At 49.1% G+C, this 22494-nt stretch overlaps 1 protein-coding gene across 1 annotated transcript in view; it reads left to right on the top strand.

Annotated features, from left to right (window-relative positions):
• The window catches only part of HINFP (histone H4 transcription factor), a 159816-nt gene that overhangs the window by 77299 nt on the left and 60023 nt on the right, over window positions 1-22494 (top strand). The window contains exon 2 of the mRNA XM_078771793.1: window positions 16505-16648. Coding sequence (XP_078627919.1) covers window positions 16507-16648 — 142 coding nt within the window. The 5' untranslated portion in view covers window positions 16505-16506. The remainder of the gene's footprint in view (window positions 1-16504; window positions 16649-22494) is intronic.

The raw sequence follows: 22494 nt of genomic DNA, 5'->3' as shown, positions 1-22494 counted from the left end.
TTTGGAGGAAGGCTATGCCGCAATATGAATAGGATTGGAAAAAGGGGCCTAGGTTATTTGATTAATGCAACGCAGAGTCAAACTATTGGGAACAGATCCTTACCTGAAACACATACTAATGAAATAACTAAAGAAGATCCTATGGTGTGCTACGTGTTGCAATATGACCTAACTAGGATGCGACCTTTGACCTTTTACACCAAAAATGGGAATATTTACAGGGGATTATTTGTAAGGGATATTACAATGTTTACAAAGTGGAGGGTTCTAAAAAACCGCAACACTGCACCCTCATTACCTCCAGGGCCGTCCCGGCCCGACAGAACTTTAACTTAGTGTGACACTCAGGTGTGGTAACCCTCTACTATTAACTTCACCCTGAGTGCGACATTTTTAAAACAACTAAGTATGTCCTGCCTACTGCGTTGCATTCTGTCTATCAGACTCACGCCCACAGAATAACCGAATCACGGAATTAATTCTCAAACTACACATTGACGGTGGGGAGCATTATTTACAAAGACACCACTTGGTATTTACACGCGAACCCAGGACCTGTCTTTTGGGAAACAAAAGAAGATGTTTTGAAAAGAGGAAAGGCATGCACTGCACTGCACTGATACCACCAGCACCAATAAGCCCCAATATGCAAAAAGCACCACAGGCACCATAACACAAAAAGCACCATCCGGTGCACAGTCATCACATTTCAATAATAATCAGCAGACGACTTGCGACGTCTTCTCTGCTGGGCCGTTGTTCTTGGCTGCTGGGCCGTTGTTCCGGATGACTTCTTGCTTGCTGCCTAGTTGGTACTAAAAAGAAGGCACAAAACGTGTCCATTTATTTAATTATGGCCAGCAGGGGCCAACTAAGGTGGTCCACCTGCATGGCTTAGGTGACACCTTTACCATGGTCTGCAAGCAAGATCTCCTGGCCACAATGGCCGGTCCCCAGCAGAGGTGCCAGGCCCCAAAATGTGGGGTCCATGAATGTGGTGCTCGGCCACAGACCTGTGGTCCACACAGTGGTGCTCGGCCACAACAACGTGCGGTCCATAAGTGGGGTACCGGTCCAGGCAGGCAGCAGTGAGGGTGCGGGCACACAACTGCGGACACCTGCGCACTCCCCCCGGGCCCAAAAGAAACAAATCCGTGAGTGGGGGAAGGAGGACAAGCAAGCAGCGGGGCAAGATCGCAAGGGTACACAGCAAAACAAGGCAATGCAGAGTGAGGTGCGCTGGAGAACGAGCGGAGAAAGCTCGTCCCTACCGTACGTTCCCTCCCTGTCACCTAATCTACCCTTTCCCCTACCCCGTATTTACACAATTTACAAATCCGTCGCTAACGTCATGTCTTCCCCATATCTCCCCTAATACCAAATTCGTCATTGATCCCTCTAAACCCAAATTTGCCATTAATCAATTCATCATCAATCCCTCCTAAGGAGGAAGAGATGGAATAACAAGCACAATGTCACCCCCACGTCATGATGCGTCTTACATACCAGACATTTGCACAAACCGGTTGTGTGGAGTCCAGTCACCCTGGCGAGTGGATGCGGATGGTGCGAAGAGACTTTCAATCCTAACTACCTTCTAAATGACTTTAACACTCTTTACACTACCCGGGGTCTTTCCCTGCCCAACCATTGGCGATTTTACACTATGTGGTTCTAAAAACCGAACTCCCATTGACCAAACTGTGCTGCTCACCAATTTGGGGTCTCACTCCCCCGATCCTACTCCCGGTGCCCTCGCACAATTTCCGGGCTGGGTCGTGTGGCGCTCCCAGCAGGTCCGCTCACCTGCACACCTCCGCCACTGCAGTTGTCTCCCGAGCTTACCTGCTCCTTACCATAACCTACCTGGGGAAGGCCCTCTGGCGCTCTCACCCCCTACCGCCCTCTCTGGCATCAGGCTACCCAGGTCCGTCCTCCGGATCCTCGGGCCCCATTGAACACTACTAGCTCCCAGAGCCTACCTACGGCCTCACCTGGCCGACAGACTAACAGTGGCGGAGTGCCCATTTAATCACACACACTAACAGGCCACACGCCCAGCCAATTTACTCCACTAATGCACCCATCCAAGCAGTACTCTGCGACTCTCGCACCACAGATGTCAATATCCAACCACAATTTACCTACTCCCTCTACCTACTCTTAAACTACCCTCCCCGGGTATTCGTGAAGGGTCCATCCTTCCGCATCCACTCCTTTCGCACCAACCACTCCACTCCACGTATTCCACACTCCACTCACTCCACACCATCCATTCCATACTCCATTTATTCCATACCATTCATTCCATACCATCTATTCCATACTCCATGTATTCCATACCAGCTATTCCACACAACCATTCTTCATTCACCTGTACTTCACTTGCACACCTGGTGCCCACACACCTGGTGGCACTTGCACCCTCCTTTCCTCCAGGACCATTCACTCAATATCATGCCAATCATCATGCTCAGCACAAATACTCGCGTTCAATTTCTCATTTCATCACTCTCACTCCAAACACATAGCATCATCTAAGCTGACTACTCCCTTCTGAAACTCGTGCTCCCCGTCTTCCCTTACACTATGCACGCCCTCGTCGTTATCATCCAACTAATCTCTCTACGTCCCCTCTACAGGTATGATGTCGCTACTTAAAGCTACAGTTACCTATGGTCATTTCTAAACCCTAACATTATCCAAGCCCTCCCTGGCTAGGTTTTCGCCACCATAACCCCATAAAACTAAAGCTCCTTTGCCCCCACAAAGTGTGAGGGATGGTAGGGATACCACCCCCCGGCACTGGGTATCAATTTCCAACCATCACTATTCCCAATTTCGAATCACTAGTAATTTCAAGCCAATTCCCTATCAATTCCAAACAATAACACTATCATCATCACAGTCCGTTATCTCGAGCCTCTCGGTACGTCATTACAGTTTCATCACAGCTCGGCTTATGAATTTGGGTGGTTTGGTCTCCTGCAGTTGGGTCCGTACAGCACTCGTTTCAGGGGAGGAGGTTTCGTCGGGCCAAGGCTCAAGGCACCATCCCGGCGCAAGGCTTTGCGCTGCCAAGCGCGATGGCCCAGCCTTGCCCGGGTGGAGCGCCGCCACCACAAGGGGGCGCCGTTCCGACCCTTCCTACCTCCCCTCGAACCGGGCCGCCCGCTTTGCCTGGCAAAGCGCGGAATCGACCATGCAGGGCGGGGCCCGGCCCGAATCGTGCACGACGCTCCGAACAGGAGCGACGCGACACCGATCCCCACCGGTTCCCGTAGCACACAGCGAACACCGCACACCGAGGGCTCGCGTCGGCTACCTGTCAGCCTAAACGCTGTCCCGGTTAACGTCGATGCTTTCCTTACATGCTCGCACGCATATGCGACCCCTTTTACACTCACCAAACCCGGCGCTCCAACGCCGCTCGTACATCCCACACATTCTACCACTGTACTCGCTCGTGCATTCTCTTTCGCTCCATACTCAGGTCTACTCATAATGCTCACGACACACTCTCGCGCACCCATTCTCCTCGCACACTCTATCATCACACACACCGTTCCACACCTTTCTTCCCCCGTTACGTCCTCCGTAACACTCACCACAGGTGTGCTCTCCTGCACATACCCACTCACGCGCTCCGATGTGCCCTCCCGCACATGCGCCACAACCAACTCAGGTGTGCGTTCTCGCACACTCTCTCCATCCATCTCACTCTCCGTGTCACAATCCCTCCCACTTCCACACTCTGTCGTGCATTCTTCCTCGCACTCGGTAACACACTCGCGTTCCGGCGCCATTCGCACACGCGCGCCATTTTCTCTCACACCACTCACAAGGGACCCTCCACCAATGCCCGGGTGCCGTCTCGATCCCAAGCGCGCGAAAAACCCTCTTGCGCCAAACATTCTCCTGCAAAATCTCCCCGCACAATATACAGCCCGACTCACCTGGGCGCTTCTTCCACCTCACTCCTACACCACCTGCAAATCTTTATAAGGATTAAGCACGGCATCATGATGTGTACAGACTTTGCACATTATCCATGTCTTCACCCCGCGAGTGCTCTTCTAAGTCCGGCGTCTCTTCCATTCCAATTTCGACTATAATTTCCTTTTCTTTATTCAGCTCGATGACCGTGGGCTCACATGAATTTGCCTTGTCCAATTTGGCGACCGTCGGGTTTTTCACACCCCGTGTCGCGATTTCTATCCCGGTCCACCCGGCTGTGCTTTGCTTCGCCTCGCTTTCTCCGCGCTTCTCACACCGCGCTACCTCGTCGTGCACTCCCACGACCTCTTCTCTCACACCTCGCCTTATTTCCTCCCCCATCTCTCCTATTTCCTTGGTAGATGCCACCCTCATCTGTTCTAGCTCCCCCTTGTGGGTGTCCAATTTGTTTTCTAGCCCAATTTTTACCTCCTCTATCTGCTCCCCCATTTGTTTGATTTCCCGGGCAGATTGATCCCCCATTTCCCTCAATTTGCTTCCCATCTTGTTTTCTAGCCCCGTTAACCCATTCTTCACCCCTTCCATTTGGTTCTCCTGGGTGGCCATTCTATTTTCCAATCCCGTTAACCCGTCCTTCATTTCCCCAATTTGGCTACCCACGTCCTCCAGTTGGCCCCCTAATCCTCCCAATTTGCCTTCTAGCCCCCCAATTTGGCTTTCTAATTGCTCCCCCATTCTATCTTCCAAATTACTCAACCCGTCTCTCAATCCCCCTATTTGGTCCCCCATATCGTTTCGCAACCCCCCAATTTGGCTTTCTAATCCCCCAAATTTGCTGTCTAACTTCCCAATTTGGCTTCCCAGTTGCTCAATTTGATTTCCCACCCCCATTCGTACGACTGCCTGCAGCTGGGCAATGAGGTCCTGCATATTCATCCCCTCGATTTGTGCAGCGGGCGCAGCCCTTGCCGCCATGTGCGAGGCGCCGCCATTTTGTTCACCTGCAACCCCCGCTACCGCACCTTCTTTGCTTTCCTCCTGCATTACTCCCACATCTTCCCTGGGGTCCTGGGTCGACCCTAACCCTTCTTCTATCTCCCCCACCGGCATCCGATCGCCTTGACTCCTTGGTCTATGGCACGATATAATTTGGATGTAAAAAATAATTTTGGCCGCTCCTAATTTTTGAACAAATTTTTCAGATGGATTAAAAATTTGGTTCGGGCTTCAATCCCACTCCCCGACACCAATTGTTGCGGATCTCGGTGTATGGCACTCCCCTTACCGAGGGGGGGTTAATCCCCTCGTCTATTAAGCTGGCCGTCCGAATCCTAGAAGATATCATGCTCCTTTGCGGGGTTGAGGTTGACCAGGGTGACTGGTCAACGGGTTCCCAGATACCTTTGCCCCCCTCTCCGCAAAGCAGGGCGATACTTCTGCTCGAGCCACGGACAAGATGGAAGATTGCCGAGCGGTTTAGCAATCCGAAGCTCGAGCCGTTAGCAATAAAACTAACCCAATCCTGAGCGTTGGCCAAATCGTGCCACGTATATCAATGGAGAAATCACTAAAGCGACCGGATGAGAGGAAACCCAAAGAATAAGAAGGAAGAACACAGGTTTATTAATTATGTACAAAACCAAAACCAAGGAAGAAACGAAAGGGTATGTACAGGGAAGAAGAAGAAGCAGATACACAGGGCAAACCTTATACACTCTTAATTATCACTCCCAGGACAGAACAAACACACTTACACGAAAAGGGTGGTGGTGGTGGTGGTAGGAAGGAAGAGAAGGGTCCGGGAAGGTGGTAGGCGTCGAGGTCCCGCTCCAAGCTCGTGCTCCGCTCCGGTTCACGCTCCGGGTGTTCACTCGTACCGCAGCAAGCGGCCGGCAGCTTCGCGTGGCGCTTAACGTGAGCGGACAATTATATCGCGGGGGGGGGGAAGACTGGGATGCGGCGTATGCAACAAATTGTCCCTTAGCCTTCGCCAGTTGTGCGCCTCCAATCGTTCATAAACAAGTTCATTTCATAAAGTTCATAAACAAGCAAGTTCATAAACGGCAAGCAAGGACTCCTTTCAAATCGTTCTCCCGGGCACCTCTCTTCTCTCACTCATCTGGCTCATCCCCCGCATCTCTTCCTCGCGCCTCTCTCGAAGTAGTCCCACACAGCCGCTTTTATTGCCCACTCGCGTATAAAGCCGCTTGCCTTTTGGATCTGCCTACCGGTGAGCTGGCCTCGGCTCTGAGTGGTCGCGAGCGCTCAGCGGTCCGCCCCTCGATGGGGCGTTGAGGGGCCACGCCTTTGTTCCTGGCGCTCCTCCCCTCTTCTCCAGCTTGACCGCATGCGTAATGGCGGCTGAGCCAGGCAGTGAACGCTACTGTCAGGCAAGGGAGCCCAATTTGGAGGAAGGCTTCGATGTTGTTCGAAAAAAAAAAGAATGATGTTCGAAAAACGATGTTTATGAACTTTATGTTTATGAACGCTACTGTCAAGCAAGGGAGCCCAATTTGGAGGAAGGCTTCGATGTTGTTCGAAAAACGAATGTTCGAAAAAAAAAAATGATGTTCGAAAAACGATGTTTATGAACTTTATGAATTTCATAAAGTTCATAAACAAGCAAGTTCATAAACGGCAAGCAAGGACTCCTTTCAAATCGTTCTCCCGGGCACCTCTCTTCTCTCACTCATCTGGCTCATCCCCCGCATCTCTTCCTCGCGCCTCTCTCGAAGTAGTCCCACACAGCCGCTTTTATTGCCCACTCACGTATAAAGCCGCTTGCCTTTTGGATCCGCCTACCGGTGAGCTGGCCTCGGCTCTGAGTGGTCGCGAGTGCTCACCGGTCCGCCCCTCGATGGGGCGTTGAGGGGCCACGCCTTTGTTCCTGGCGCTCCTCTCCTCTTCTCCAGCTTGACCGCATACATAATGGCAGCTGAGCCAGGCAGTGAACGCTACTGTCAAGCAAGGGAGCCCAATTTGGAGGAAGGCTATGCCGCAATATGAATAGGATTGGAAAAAGGGGCCTAGGCTATTTGATTAATGCAACGCAGAGTCAAGCTATTGGGAACAAATCCTTACCTGAAACACATACGAATGAAATAACTAAAGAAGATCCTATGGCGTGCTACATGTTGCAATATGACCTAACTAGGGTGCGACCTTTGACCTTTTACACCAAAAATGGGAATATTTACAGGGATTATTTATAAGGGATATTACAATGTTTACAAAGTGGAGGGTTCTAAAAAACTGCAACAATATATATATTGTTGCGGATATGGGATTTGGCCTCCATATCCGCTTGTAAATATTCCCCTATTTCCCCAATACTCCCCAACTATCCCCAATCCCCCATTCCCTAGTCCCATTGTCTGTAAACAACACTCTGTAGAACCGACCTTCCCCTTCTTCCCCCATTAAATGTCGTGCCCAGGTCCACCGCATCTCACGTAGACAACTTTCGGACATCTTGCTAGTTATTCTTAGTCTATGTCAGTTAAGGACTCGTTTCCATTAATTCTGACTCTTCGTTGCACCAGAATGTGATTGTATGGCACCAGTAGTGAGTTTAGGACCTCCCCATACCTCCTCCCATCTTCCCCATGAAACAATAACAACAACAACAACTACAACCACAGCGGGGGCGGCGCGGCCGCGGTGCGGGGAGTGTGCGTCCTCACACCGGCTTGGTTAGCCACCATTGCCATGTGCGCCCACGGGGTTACCACGAAGGGGCTGGCTGTCAGCTCCTCGTCAAGGGCGGAGCACGGTAACCCCCGCACCCAATAAGAAGCAACGGGCCGATTCCATCTGGGGCGGAGCTAACGAGCCGAGGGCGTGTCACTCCCCGCCGGATATACGCAGCCACTTACCGGACGTGACGTCAGATGCGCCTCAGCCACGAAGGAGAACCAGACGCCACCTCCAGCGCGACGAGACCTCCCGCATCTCTGGACCGGACCGGGTCGATTCTGTCCCTGAGCCAAGAGTGCACCTTGAGCCTCGACTACCTGCCCTTCCTTGCCATCAATCCCCGTGTGAGTCAGTCTTGTCCCGTTTATCTGTGGTCTGTCGGGGTTACTATAAGACCGTGATTAAGTGCCTACCTTTCTATGCTGTCTCTCTTGTCCTTGTAATCTAACGTTCCGTAATATTATAACCTCCTCCGGAGGTCTTGAGAACTGTACCCCTGGTGTCGTGTCATTTAATCCAGCCGTTGTGTCCTTTCCTTAATTGATTTAGCATAGCGCGACTCGGCCAACGTTCGAGTATAATCGGGTAAACTGTGCAGACGCGGTCATACCAAACCGCTCGGTAAACCAACATCCACAACCGCGTCTGTAACATTTGGTGTCGAGGAGTTGGATTCGGACCTGGGACTAAATTCAGTTAGGCCCAAATTTTGGAACACCAATTGTACCATTAGGGTAACATTTTGGTGTCGGGAAGTGGAATTCGATCCGGAGCGCGTTTCACGCGCTCGAAATTATAACGGCGAAATTTGATTTTGTTTTACGAAAATAAAAACCCGAATTTTGAAAGTCGCGCTATGGCAGACCAAGACGGCTGGGTTCCGGTAGTAGGGAGTGAGGCAGGGTCGATCCAGGACCAAAATGAGGGACAAGAGGGGAGCGAAGCAGTGAGGGTAGCAGATTCGCAAAATAGCGTCGTCACGCACGAGGCTGCGGGTGCGCAAAATGGCGCCTCGCACATAGCTACGGCGGCCGCACCCGCTGCACAAGTGGGAGGGATGGCCCAAATGCAGGCCCTCATGGAGCAATTTATGGCGCAAATGCAGGCGTCCCTCAAACTGCAGAGTGAGCAAATGGGGGTAATGGGGAACCGGATGGATGCTCAGGGTGAGCGATTGGAGGGCCAAATGGGGGTAATGGGAAACCAAATGGGGGTAATGGGGAACCGGATGGATGCTCAGGGTGAGCGATTGGAGGGCCAAATGGGGGTAATGAGGGACGAAGCGAGGGGTACCGGTGAGGGGTTAGACAACGGAATAAAAGAGGTGAAAAATGGGTTAATGGGGGTAGAAAACAGAATGGCCGCTCAAGAGAATCAAATGGAAGGGATGCAAAAGGGGTTAGAGGGGTTAGAAAACAGGATGGAAGGCAAATTGAGGGACATGAGGGACCAAGCGGAAAGGGAAGTTAACCAAATGGGGCAGCAGATAGAGGGGGTCAGAATGGGGGTAGAAACCAAACTGGATGCTCACAGGGAGGAAATGGAGCAGATGAGGGTGGCATCTGGGCAGGAGATGCAAGTGATGGGAGAGGAGATCAGAAGAGGTGTGAGTGAGGAGGTCGGAGGAGTGCGCGAGGAGGTGAGGCACTGTAAGGAGCACATGGAGAAGGAGGTGAGAAAGGGGACTATAAAATTGCAAGGGGGCATAGAGGACCTGACGCAGGAGGTGGAGCAGCTGACGGTGGGACAGACGGAGTTAGTGGAGCAGGTACAAAGGAACACTGCGGTAATAGGAGGGTTAAAAGCGACACAAAATGACCTAAAAAATGACTTGGTAGCGACGAAGAGGGAATGTCAGATGGTACGTGCGGGATTGACAACGAGGTTGGACGAGGTGATAGAGGTAATGGAGACGAAGGACCGGCAGGTGAGGACGCACATGGAAACGGTCAAGGTAGCCTTGGAGGACGAGCTTGAGGAGACGTACCGGGGAATAAAAGAGGTGAAGCAGAAATTAGAAGAAGTGGAAGAAGGGATGAGCGAAATTAAGAAGCGACGGAGAGGGGATAAGAAAGAGATAAAAGAATTGGTCCGAAGTCTGTGTTTGGATCGTGATGATGTGCTCATTAACCGGATGAGGGATTCGCAGGTGATGGAGGAGAAGCGAAGAGGAAGAGGACCCGGTGTAAGTGGTGACCAATATGGTCGTGCGTATGATGCGCCAGGGGATTTAAGAAGCTTGGGGGTCGAGATGGACCCGGGTGTTCGTGAGAGGCCGTGGGTGAAGTGTGCGACAGGTCTGGTGTGCGAAAAAGGAGGTGTGCGAGAAAGTCCGACTCTGGGGTGTGTGAGGAAAAAGTGCGTGCCAAGGAGTGAGGGTGCTGGCGAGAATGAGTCGGTCGTAGCGCGTGTGCGAGGGAGCACATGGAAGCGCGGTGTGGTAAGTGTTACAGAGGGTGTGACGAGAGAGTGTGCGCAAGAGTGTGCGCGAGAAAGGTGTGTGACGGACAGGTGCATGGGGAAAGAGTGCGCTGTCAAAAGTAAGGAAGAATGCACACCTGTGGTGAGTGTTACAGAGGGTGTAACGGGAGAGTGTGCGCGGGAAAGGTGTGTAACGGACAGGTGCATGGGGAAAGAGTGCGCTGTCAAAAGTAAGGAAGAATGCACACCTGTGGTGAGTGTTACAGAGGGTGTAACGGGAGAGTGCGCGGGAAAGGTGTGTAACGGACAGGTGCATGAGGAAAGAGTGCGCTGTCGGGAGTAAGGGTGAGTGCGTTGTCAAGAGTGGTGGTGAGAGTAGTGAGAGTGACAAGGAGCGTGAGTTGGTTGTGACAGGTGAGCGAGGATGCACACCTGGAATGGTAGAGCGTGAGTGGGAATGCACGCTGGAATTGGTAGTGAGGCACGTGGTTGGGTGTGCGAGTGAAAGCACACCTGTGATTGTCACAGAGGAGGTGACCGAGGAAGGGGCGCGAAGAGGTGTGTTGGTAAGGTGTGCGAGTGACGAATGTGTGCCAAGGTGTTCGGTGGTCAGGTGTGTGACCAAGTCTGTGAGTGGAATGAGAGTACCTGGGTGTGTAAGGAAAGGTACGAGGAGCATGGAAACGGCTGGATGTGTGAGCAAGGAACGGGCTGGGGGGTGTAAGCATGCAGGTGAGGCATCGAAGGTAACCGGGTTAGAGGTTAGAGCGACTTTTAGCCGAATCGGGCCCTCGGTGCGTGCCGGGCCTCGCTTGGAACGGCCGCGTCCGGGCTCCACTAGGCGGAGCGGGCAGCTGGATAGGAAGGGTCGTCATGGCGACCACGTTTTGTTGAGGCATTCCGGCAGGTCGAGATCGGGCCATGGGATGGCTCCGTGCCGAGATGGTGCGTGGGATCTCGGCCCGGGTAAACCTCCTTCCCTGCACCGAATGCGGGACGTATCCAGCCGCTGGCACCAAACAACCCACATTCATTGCTCGGCTTTACGAAGCCGGGCCTTGGACAGGAATTGGCGCACCGAGAGGCAGTAGTGAGTAGACTGTGTGATGAGGATAGTGTTTTGGCCCCAAAATTAGAAAAAAACAAAATTTGATGATTGGCAAAGGATTGGCAGTAGTGATTGGCAGATGATGGGTAGTGATTGGCAAATTGTTGATTTGTTGAAATTTGATGTGCAAAATTGGTAGTGAGCGATGGGCCCGGTGGGTAAGGGTGGCATCCCTGCCACCCTTCCCATGGTGGGGCAAAGGAGCAATAGATTATGGGGTGTATGGCAGTGAAAACTAGCCCGGGTGGGTTAGGTTATTGATAGGGATCTAGCGAAGATGACATTAGGTGACGTTAAGGTTAGTTAGTGACTGATACCTGTAGTGGGGACGCAGGTAGATTAGTGTGGATTATAATGACGAGGGAGCGCAATAGTTTAAAGGGACGACTGGGAAGCGCAAGTTTCAGAGGGGAGTAGTTAGATGAGATGATGCCGTGTGTGTGAGAATTGAACAGGTGTGATTGCACAGGTGTGCAACTGGACAGGTGTGTGGAGCAGTGTGTGAGTAGTGAGTGTGTGGATCAGCGCGAATGCGCTTGGGGAGAGAAGGGTGCAGGTGGCACCAGGTGTGAGAGCACAGGTGTGCAAGTAAAGGTGGTGTGGAGAGAGTTGGAGTAAGTGGTATGGAGTGGTGTGCATGGTGCGAAGGTGTGAATGGGGGAAGAGTGGACCCCCATCACGGATACCCGGGGCGGGTAGTGTAAGTGTTAGGTAGAGGGTATAGGTAAATTGTGGTTGGATATTGGCATTTGTGGTGCGGATGCAGAATGGTGTTGTGGATGGGTGCATTAGTATTGTGGAAATGGCTGGGCGTGTAGCCTGTTAGTGTGTGTAGTTGGTTGGGCACTCCACCACTGTGAGGATGTCGGCCAGGTGAGGCCGCAGGTGGGCTCTGGGAGCCGGTAGAGTTGTGGATGGGGCCCGAGGATCCGGAGGACGGACCCGGGTAGCCCAGTGCCAGAGAGGGCACCGAGTGGGGAGAGCGCCAGAGGGCCTTCCCCAGGTAGTTAGGTTAGGGTAAGGAGCAGGTAAGCTCGGAGGCAACTGCAGTGGTGGGGGTGTGCAGGTGGGTAGACCCGCTGGGAGAGGTACACGTCACGGCCCAGAAATTGTGCGAGGGCACCGGGAGATGAATCGGGGGAGTGAGACCCCAAATTGAAAAGCACCACAGTTTGGACAATGGGAATTGGTTTTTAGAACCCATAGTGTAAGAGGGCCAATGGTTTGGCAGGAGAAAGACCCCGGGTAGTGTAAAGTTGTTAGTCATTTCGGAAATAGTTAGGATTGATGAACCTGTCGCACCATACGCAGCCACTTACCTGTGGTGATGATGATGACTCCACACCTGTGTTTTCTTTGTTTTGTGTTGCAGGAAGTAAGGACTGCTGTTGGATTTGTGAGACGCATCACGACGTGGATGAGACATTGGGGTGATTCCATCTCTCCCTCCCTAGGAGGGACTGATGATGAATTGGTGATACCAAATTATGATGTTGAGTTGGAGATGGCAAATTTTGATGAGAGTTGAAACTGGCAAATTTGATTGGTTAGGAGGGAGAGAAGACGAATTTGGTTTATGGGAGGAACGGGGAAGACAGTAGGGACGTTTGTTGATTGGTAAAGTAGATGTTTATGGGTAGTGTTGTGTTTTGTGGATGCAGTAAGGGGTAAGGGAGGGGCCATGTAGGTTACCTGGTGGGGGGGGGGGCGTACGGTAGGAACGTACCTGTCTCACCTGGTTCCCATGTGCCCCCAGTGTGCATCATCTTGTATTGCGTGCACTTTTGCGCCCTTACCACCTTACTCACTTGTTTTCTTATTTTGTCTCCCACCTCCGAGGATCTGGCTTTGGGGCAGAGAGAGAGGAGAGAGAGGTGCTGGCTCCGCAGTTGTGGGCCTGCACTTTCGCTGCTTGCTGCCTGGATCGATACACCATATGGACCGCAATTTTGGTGGCCACCCACAATGGACCGCAGTTCTTTTGCGGCCAAGCACCACCCGTGGATGGACCTATGGGTCAACGTGGCACCTATGCCATACAGGTGAACCACTAATAGTTGGCCCCCTGACGGCCACAAATTAGAAATGGACGCGGTTGGCGCCTTTCTTTATTTTTGAAGGAAGCAAGAAGGGCAAGTGCACCACATGAAGAGCAAGAGACACCTGCAGGGTTAGGGGTTGTTGTTTTTATTTTAATGAACAATGGTGACTGCACCGATTGGTGCTTGGGGTGGTGCTTTTGGTGCTTGGAAGGGGTGCTCTGCACATTATTAAAGGCCGTAAGGCCACAGAGCACTCGTGGGTTAGTGTATCGATGCTGGCATGCGTGCTCTCTCTATGCATAACATCTGCATGTGTTCCTCAAAGAACAGGTCCTGGATCGTAGTGTAAATATCAGCGTAGTCTTGTGTAAATAATGCTCCCTACCGGCTGTATGTTTAGTTTGCGAATTCTTTCCGCGATTCGGTTATCCTGTGGGTGTGTTTCTGTGAGGAGAAGGGTGCAACGTCGCAGGGGGACATATTTACTCATTTGTGAATATCTGTAAAACTGTCGCACTCAGGGTAGAGTTAATAGTAGAGGGAACTACATCTGAGTGCCACACTAAAATAGGTAAAAATTTATCGGGTCGGGCCGCCCCGAGGGTAGAGAAGGGTGCAATGTTGCGGATATGGGATTTGGCCTCCATATCCGCTTGTAAATATTCCCCTATTTCCCCAATACTCCCCAACTATCCCCAATCCCCCATTCCCTAGTCCCATTGTCTGTAAACAACACTCTGTAGAACCGACCTTCCCCTTCTTCCCCCATTAAATGTCGTGCCCAGGTCCACCGCATCTCACGTAGACAACTTTCGGACATCTTGCTAGTTATTCTTAGTCTATGTCAGTTAAGGACTCGTTTCCATTAATTCTGACTCTTCGTTGCACCAGAATGTGATTGTATGGCACCAGTAGTGAGTTTAGGACCTCCCCATACCTCCTCCCATCTTCCCCATGAAACAATAACAACAACAACAACTACAACCACAGCGGGGGCGGCGCGGCCGCGGTGCGGGGAGTGTGCGTCCTCACACCGGCTTGGTTAGCCGCCATTGCCATGTGCGCCCACGGGGTTACCACGAAGGGGCTGGCTGTCAGCTCCTCGTCAAGGGCGGAGCCCGGTAACCCCCGCACCCAATAAGAAGCAACGGGCCGATTCCATCTGGGGCGGAGCTAACGAGCCGAGGGCGTGTCACTCCCCGCCGGATATACGCAGCCACTTACCGGACGTGACGTCAGATGCGCCTCAGCCACGAAGGAGAACCAGACGCCACCTCCAGCGCGACGAGACCTCCCGCATCTCTGGACCGGACCGGGTCGATTCTGTCCCTGAGCCAAGAGTGCACCTTGAGCCTCGACTACCTGCCCTTCCTTGCCATCAATCCCCGAGTGAGTCAGTCTTGTCCCGTTTATCTGTGGTCTGTCGGGGTTACTATAAGACCGTGATTAAGTGCCTACCTTTCTATGCTGTCTCTCTTGTCCTTGTAATCTAACGTTCCGTAATATTATAACCTCCTCCGGAGGTCTTGAGAACTGTACCCCTGGTGTCGTGTCATTTAATCCAGCCGTTGTGTCCTTTCCTTAATTGATTTAGCATCGCGCGACTCGGCCAACGTTCGAGTATAATCGGGTAAACTGTGCAGACGCGGTCATACCAAACCGCTCGGTAAACCAACATCCACAACCGCGTCTGTAACAATATATATATATATATATATATATATATATACAGTGAAACCTTGACTTACGAGTGCACCAACTTACGAGTTTTCCGAGATACGAGCCGTCGCTCGGGCGGTTTATTGCTTTGAGATGCGAGCCGAGATCTGAGTTACGAGCTTACGCCACCCGCCACCAGGTGGGTTCCGGTCACGTGGTTATCTTACCGTGCAAGCATCTCTGCCGTATATCGCTGCTGTTTTGTTTTCGCATTTTGGTTATTTTGGAGCTGACGCCACCCGCCACCAGGTGGGTTCCGGTCACGTGGTTATCTTGCCGTGCAAGCATTTCTGCCGTATATCGCTGCTGCTTTGTTTTCGCATGTTGGTTATTTTGGAGCTGACGCCACCCGCCACCAGGTGGGTTCCGGTCACGTGGTTATCTTGCCGTGCAAGCATCTCTGCCGTATATCGCTGCTGCTTTGTTTTCGCATTTTGGTTATTTTGGAAAATTTCTTAGTTTTAACCATGGGTCCGAAGAAATTGAGTGCCAAGGGCAGTACTGAGAAGAAGAAGAGGATGATGTGCTTGGATATAAAACACGCAATCGTCGAAAAACATGAGCGAGGTGTGCGTGTTGTCGACTTGGCGAGGCAGTACGATCGTAGCAGTACGATCGAAACATTTTGAAAGGGAGGAAGAAACAAACCTCGTTGGACAGGTTTTTATTGAAACGCCCTGCAAGTGAAAGCGAGGAAAGTGTGGCGAAAAAGGCAAAAGTCATCTCCTCCACCTCCGCCAGCATCTTCGTCTGATCTTCAAGGTAAATACACTTAATAAAACCAGTTTATTTCTTTACATTGTGGCGGACACGGAAGCTCACTGGCGTTGTGACATCATTCCGCGCACCAAGTGGGCGGGGGCCACGCCGAGGGGTAGGCGTGGCCTCAGGATATACACCGGGCGCGCAGCCCGGAGCGCGCCAGTGTTACAGTGAGCTCTTGAATAAAGACTCTTACAAATTACCGCGTTGTCCGCTTCCTCCTTGTTTACAAGCAGCGCGCGTAACGCCGCTTATTACGTACAGTATATACGAGGTCGTGCTTGTTTATACATTATTTGTTATTTATAAAGTACATTTTTCTTATTTAAAAACACGTAACAAAAAAAATTCGTGTGGTTTTTTGGGGGCTGGAACGGATTAATAGCATTTCAATGCATTTTAATGGGGAAATTTAATTTGAGAAACGAGCAAATTGAGTTACGAGCTCGGTCACAGAACGAATTAAACTCGTAAGTCAAGGTTTCACTGTATATATATATGTATGACTAAGGAAGCACACTAACCCTATGACATGATGCTGACATCATGTGCATAAATATTATACCAACACATCACCTCCAAACTAGGAGGCATCCGCATGGTACTCAAGTCTTTTCAGACTGAGATTAAAGCTCTATGATCACAATTTGACAAAAGCAGAGATGTCAATCTAGATTTCACCCTCTGCGAAATGTAATCTGTCTGTCAGTGGAGTATAATTTTGAGAATCGTCTTCCAACATGATTTTGTTCTTGCCTTCTTTTCTTTTTCTTCCAATGTGTTGCTGCTGATGTGTCAGCAATGGCACCAGGGCGAAGCCATAGAAATGCCTTGTTGGCATTGCGTTGCGAGTGGAGAACTTGCCGTATCGAAGCCACTGATATGGAGGTGTTCATCAGGCACCTGGAGGCCCATCTGGCTGAACATTGTGAGCCAGGCGCTGGTGAGATTTGGTGTTACATTTACACATTGTGGATATATCGTTAATTTAATGTCAATAAAGTTGCATGTTGTTTATGATCAGGGGTGTAGTGCTGCTGGAGTGCACCAGAGCACCGCTCCAGCACCTCAATCTATCTAAGGCAGAGCTTAGCTTTACATACAAATAAAAACAGAAACCTACAGTTTTAAAAACATACAAACAAAAAAAAACACCAACCCACATTCACGATCGGCTGAGTTATTGCGCTTTGTGTGCTTTTTTGGCCAAATAATCATGTCAAAGCTTGTCGCAAAGCTTGGATACGTCAATATGTAGGACACTGTGCCTAAGGAGCGATATTATAACAATATAACATATAGACAACACAGACCCGTATGAATTGCCGAATACAGCAAAGTCCAGAAGCGAGATGAACTTTCCAACCATTTTATATCCAGGTTTAGTGAATTATCTTCTGTTTGCAAAAACCCGGGAAGACGTGAAGGCATGGAAAACTGTGGATGCCTACAACCAGTTGAAGTCTGGCTGGATCAGTGCTGTGGCTGTTTTTGTGAAGGACAGCTATTTTATGTTGTAATGAGCAATGGTAGGTCTATACTACATCAATGATACGGACTCATGTTGGCAGAGCAAATCTCCTTCAATTTGCAATGTTAACACCATGCCTATCTTCTATGTTATCTCCTTCAATACTCTCGGATGTTTATCCGGCCCTAAAGCTTCATCTTCTTTCATCAATTCCAAGAGAGAAACCAACTAATATGAATAACAACAGCTAAGGAACTAATACTGGCAGACAGGGCACCCAGTTTAATGTCTATCCGAGGGACGGCACGGCACACACGTTGATGAATCACCTGCCTGTGACACATCAGGATGACCGTTTATAGCTGGATCAGGATTTGAACCCAGGCTAGACAGTTTATAGGCGAGTGTATCTACATACCTCTCGAGTCTACTATGCCAGTATGCCACCCACAACTACCGGGGATGACTCTTCGTGGTTATTGTACTTCCTCGTGCAAGTCGGTGGCCAAATCTTCCCCATTCTTCCCTGCTGCCCGGATTCATTGGGGCAGCGCAGTCATGGTCACAGTGCCGATCGGTCCCCATGGACCAGCCCTTTCCCTCTTTTCTCTATCTCTCTCTTTCTCTATCGCTCTCTCTCTCTCTCTCGCTCTCTCTCTCTCTCTCTCTCTAACTGCCGTGGCCCTTACTTCGTGAAAGCGGGCATACACCATCCTGGATGTGGGGGATCTCTGGATCGCTCCTGCGAGATCGATCGGTTGTCTCCATGCCTCGGGCGGGTCCGAGAGAACTGTCCGGGGTTATGCAACACCAGCAACAACTCGACCATCGTGCTAGCCCTTACTACATGGTACTAAATAAAAAACGTCTATTGAAAAAACTTGTCTTTATTTCTTAAAATACATAGTTTTGTTGAAAAACGATGGTTAAGAGTCTAACTGCTGACTTTTCTTAATAAAGGGATTCCTAATTGTGAGATTAACTGGGTGGAGCGTTAAGCTTTTGGTTATCATGATAAAATGTGAGCATTTCATTTATCACTCATTTTGAGACCTCAAATAGTTGATGCCATGTTAAAACCTGATGTGAAGGTATATCTGATAATGACGTCATGGCCGACATTTTTGCAGAGCTCCAGTACCTCAAAATTTGGCACTACACCACTGTTTATGATATGTACTTGTGGAAATATAATTTGTGCTTTAACATGATAGATTTTTACATCAATTAACATTTGTCTTGAGCATAACGACTTGGGCCCACTTCTTTTTTGTTTTTCCTACTATTTTGGTTGTATTTTCACGTTATTTTTGATCAAACTACAACAGGTTTTCACTCGGATCTTGTGGCTTATTCAGTCGGTCAGACCCTTTCTTTGAGCAGACAGCCTAGGTGCTGCTGAAGCAGTTTCTTGGCAAGGCTTAAGTTATTCTAGGTGGTTTGCCGTTGCCTTCCCAGCAATCAGTCAGCGCATGGATTTCAAATTTGTTCAGGTTGCTGCGAAAACTCACTCTTTGCGAAAGACACTGTCTATCTTTAAGTCCACCAACCATCAATACTCGCAGACGGTACCACAGACTAGTGTTCCATTAAACGGACGGCGTGCTTTTTGTTGCAATTCCCTCCCTGCAAAGCACTAATCTGACAGTTTTTAGTCTGAATCAATCACAGACTAGATCATTCAAAGTTTAGGGATCCTGTTGGACTGAGGTGTTTTGAACCAACAGAAGTTTTGTTTTTATTTGCAGAAACACAGTGTTAATGGAAGAACATTACATAAAGAACTAGAACGGCACTTTGTAGAGCTCATACCTCCACCAGGCTGAACAGTTTACGTTTTGTATCCTATTGATAGGCCGGATCTGGATTTGGACCTGAAGCAAAATCTAATCGGCTTGTTTTTGTCACCTTCCAAGTCCGGATCTGAAAGGTCCTCAAACAAATTGATGATTTAATCCTCAGATTTGCAAAGAAGGGTATTTTCATTTCGAATCTCCAATACAATTTTCTGTTGAAAATAAACAAATAAAAGATTTAATAAATAAATAAATAAACAGACAAACAAACAAATGCAAAATCACTCATAGAGCGATACTTGGCAAAAGAGAACAAAGTAGAATGGCACTCGGGAAAGCATCCTTTTGACCTCAAAATAATTGGTGGTTGAATTCAGTGACCTGATATGAAAATCCAATTCAAATTTTAATTTAATCGGATGAAAATTGAGGATTTTAGAAATTGGAAAGGGTTGTTGACCTTTGGCCTATGTTGGCCTTTTGGCCTATGTTGACCTCAAATATAATTGGTGGTTGAATTCAGTTCGCTGATATGTAAATCCTATTCACATTTCAAGTCAATAGGATGAAAATGGAGGATTTTAGGAATTTGAAAAAAGTGGTTGACCTTTGGCCTATGTTTACCTTTTTACCTTTTGACCTCAAAAATAGAAATAGGATTCTGTCGGACAACCAATTCCACCATTTTTTTTTTAAAGTTTCGTGAAGATTTGTTTAAAATGGTGACCTGTCGGCAAGTGCAAGTGAGTGGACAGACAAACACACACACAAACACACAAACCGGAGTGATCAACATACTTGTCCCAAAAATTTTTTTTGCCAAGTAACAAGTTATAAATTTGTATGTTGGGTAGAACTGTTAGGGTTCTTTTAATCAATGTTTCCCCCTGTACTGTCTTTCCCTCGCGGTCCCCCTGTGCTGTGTTCCTGGATGTCTTTTTGTTGAAAGTGTTTTAATGAATGTTTCCCCCTGTACTGTCTTTCCCTCGCGGTCCCCCTGTGCTGTGTCCCTGGATGTTTTTTTGTTGAATGTGTTTTAATGAATGTTTCCCCCTGTACTGTCTTTCCCTCGCGGTTCCCCTGTACTGTGTTCCTAGATGTCCTTTTGTTGAATGTGTTTTAATGAATGTTTCCCCCTGTACTGTCTTTCCCTCGCGGTCCCCCTGTACTGTGTTCCTGGATGTCCTTTTGTTGAATGTGTTTTAATGAATGTTTCCCCCTGTACTGTCTTTCCCTCGCGGTCCCCCTGTACTGTGTTCCTGGATGTCCTTTTGTTGAATGTGTTTTAATGAATGTTTCCCCCTGTACTGTCTTTCCCTCGCGGTCCCCCTGTACTGTGTTCCTGGATGTCCTTTTGTTGAATGTGTTTTAATGAATGTTTCCCCCTGTACTGTCTTTCCCTCGTGGTCCCCCTGTGCTGTGTTCCTGGATGTTTTTTTGTTGAATGTGTTTTAATGAATGTTTCCCCCTGTACTGTCTTTCCCTCGCGGTCCCCCTGTGCTGTGTTCCTGGATGTCCTTTTGTTGAATGTGTTTTAATGAATGTTTCCCCCTGTACTGTCTTTCCCTCGCGGTCCCCCTGTGCTGTGTTCCTGGATGTCTTTTTGTTGAATGTGTTTTAATGAATGTTTCCCCCTGTACTGTCTCTCCCTCGCGGTCCCCCTGTGCTGTGTTCCTGGATGTCTTTTTGTTGAATGTGTTTTAATGAATGTTTCCCCCTGTACTGTCTTTCCCTCATGGTCCCCCTGTGCTGTGTTCCTGGATGTTTTTTTGTTGAATGTGTTTTAATGAATGTTTCCCCCTGTACTGTCTTTCCCTCGCGGTCCCCCTGTGCTGTGTCCCTGGATGGCTTTTTGTTGAATGTGTTTTAATGAATGTTTCCCCCTGTACTGTCTTTCCCTCGCGGTCCCCCTGTGCTGTGTTCCTGGATGTCCTTTTGTTGAATGTGTTTTAATGAATGTTTCCCCCTGTACTGTCTTTCCCTCGCAGTCCCCCTGTACTGTGTTCCTGGATGTCTTTTTGTTGAATGTGTTTTAATGAATGTTTCCCCCTGTACTGTCTTTCCCTCGCGGTCCCCCTGTGCTATCTTTCCCTCGCGGTCCCCCTGTACTGTTTTCCTGGATGTTTTTTTGTTGAATGTGTTTTAATGAATGTTTCCCCCTGTACTGTCTTTCCCTCGCGGTCCCCCTGTGCTGTGTTCCTGGATGTCTTTTTGTTGAATGTGTTTTAATGAATGTTTCCCCCTGTACTGTCTTTCCCTCGCGGTCCCCCTGTGCTGTCTTTCCCTCGCGGTCCCCCTGTACTGTGTTCCTGGATGTCTTTTTGTTGAATGTGTTTTAATGAATGTTTCCCCCTGTGCTGTCTTTCCCTCGTGGTCCCCCTGTGCTGTATTCCCGGATGTGTTTTTGTTGAATGTGTTTTAATGAATGTTTCCCCCTGTACTGTCTTTCCCTCGCGGTCCCCCTGTGCTGTGTTCCTGGATGTCTTTTTGTTGAATGTGTTTTAATGAATGTTTCCCCCTGTACTGTCTTTCCCTCGTGGTCCCCCTGTGCTGTGTTCCTGGATGTCTTTTTGTTGAATGTGTTTTAATGAATGTTTCCCCCTGTACTGTCTTTCCCTCGCGGTCCCCCTGTACTGTGTTCCTGGATGTCTTTTTGTTGAATGTGTTTTAATGAATGTTTCCCCCTGTACTGTCTTTCCCTCGCGGTCCCCCTGTACTGTGTTCCTGGATGTCTTTTTGTTGAATCTGTTTTAATGAATGTTTCCCCCTGTGCTGTCTTTCCCTCGCGGTCCCCCTGTGCTGTGTTCCTGGATGTCTTTTTGTTGAATGTGTTTTAATGAATGTTTCCCCCTGTGCTGTCTTTCCCTCGTGGTTGTCAGCTCTTTCACGAGCCTCGATTCAGTATTTTTTAAAATAAAAAAAAACACCTTCATAAATTTAAATTTACCATATCTTCCAATGTTAAAGGATCGTTAAAAAAAATTATATGATCCGCATCCGAATCCTGACCAAACATGTGCATTGCTCTCCTTGGTTGGTCACCTACATACACAAAATATTTCCGAACGATTGCTTCAAAACCGGAGAAAATTGTGTGCCAAACAGACCAACATACTTGGTAAAATACTTTCACCAAGCAACAAACATGGGTGAAAACCTCCGTCCACATTCGGTGGCGGACATAATAAATAGACAAGCAACCAAAATAAAATAACACATGATGACAGAGGAATTATCATAGGCAGTATAAGGAAAGGCAGAGACTTGGGGGAGGGATGAAAGGACAGTGACATATTTAACAAGAATGAATTATTTTTTTTTGGTATACCTGTACGATGTCGAGGTTTGTGGAATAGTCCTCAAATATAACATTTGTAGAACTTTTGGGGGGATGGTGGGATAGCTCAGAGGGAGCACACTCATATATGAACTCCATAGTCCGAGTTTGATTCCTGTCCCAAATATAGTCGCCCTGCTGCTTCACCGGCAGAGGACATCAATCTGAGTATTCCGTCTGTCAGC

Source organism: Myxine glutinosa, chromosome 2, assembly GCF_964187855.1.
Source record: "Myxine glutinosa chromosome 2, kmMyxGlut1.1, whole genome shotgun sequence".
NCBI classification, from domain to species: Eukaryota; Metazoa; Chordata; class Myxini; order Myxiniformes; family Myxinidae; genus Myxine; species Myxine glutinosa.
Note: the sequence above shows the minus strand (reverse complement) of the source record. Positions and strands in the feature narration are given on the sequence as shown.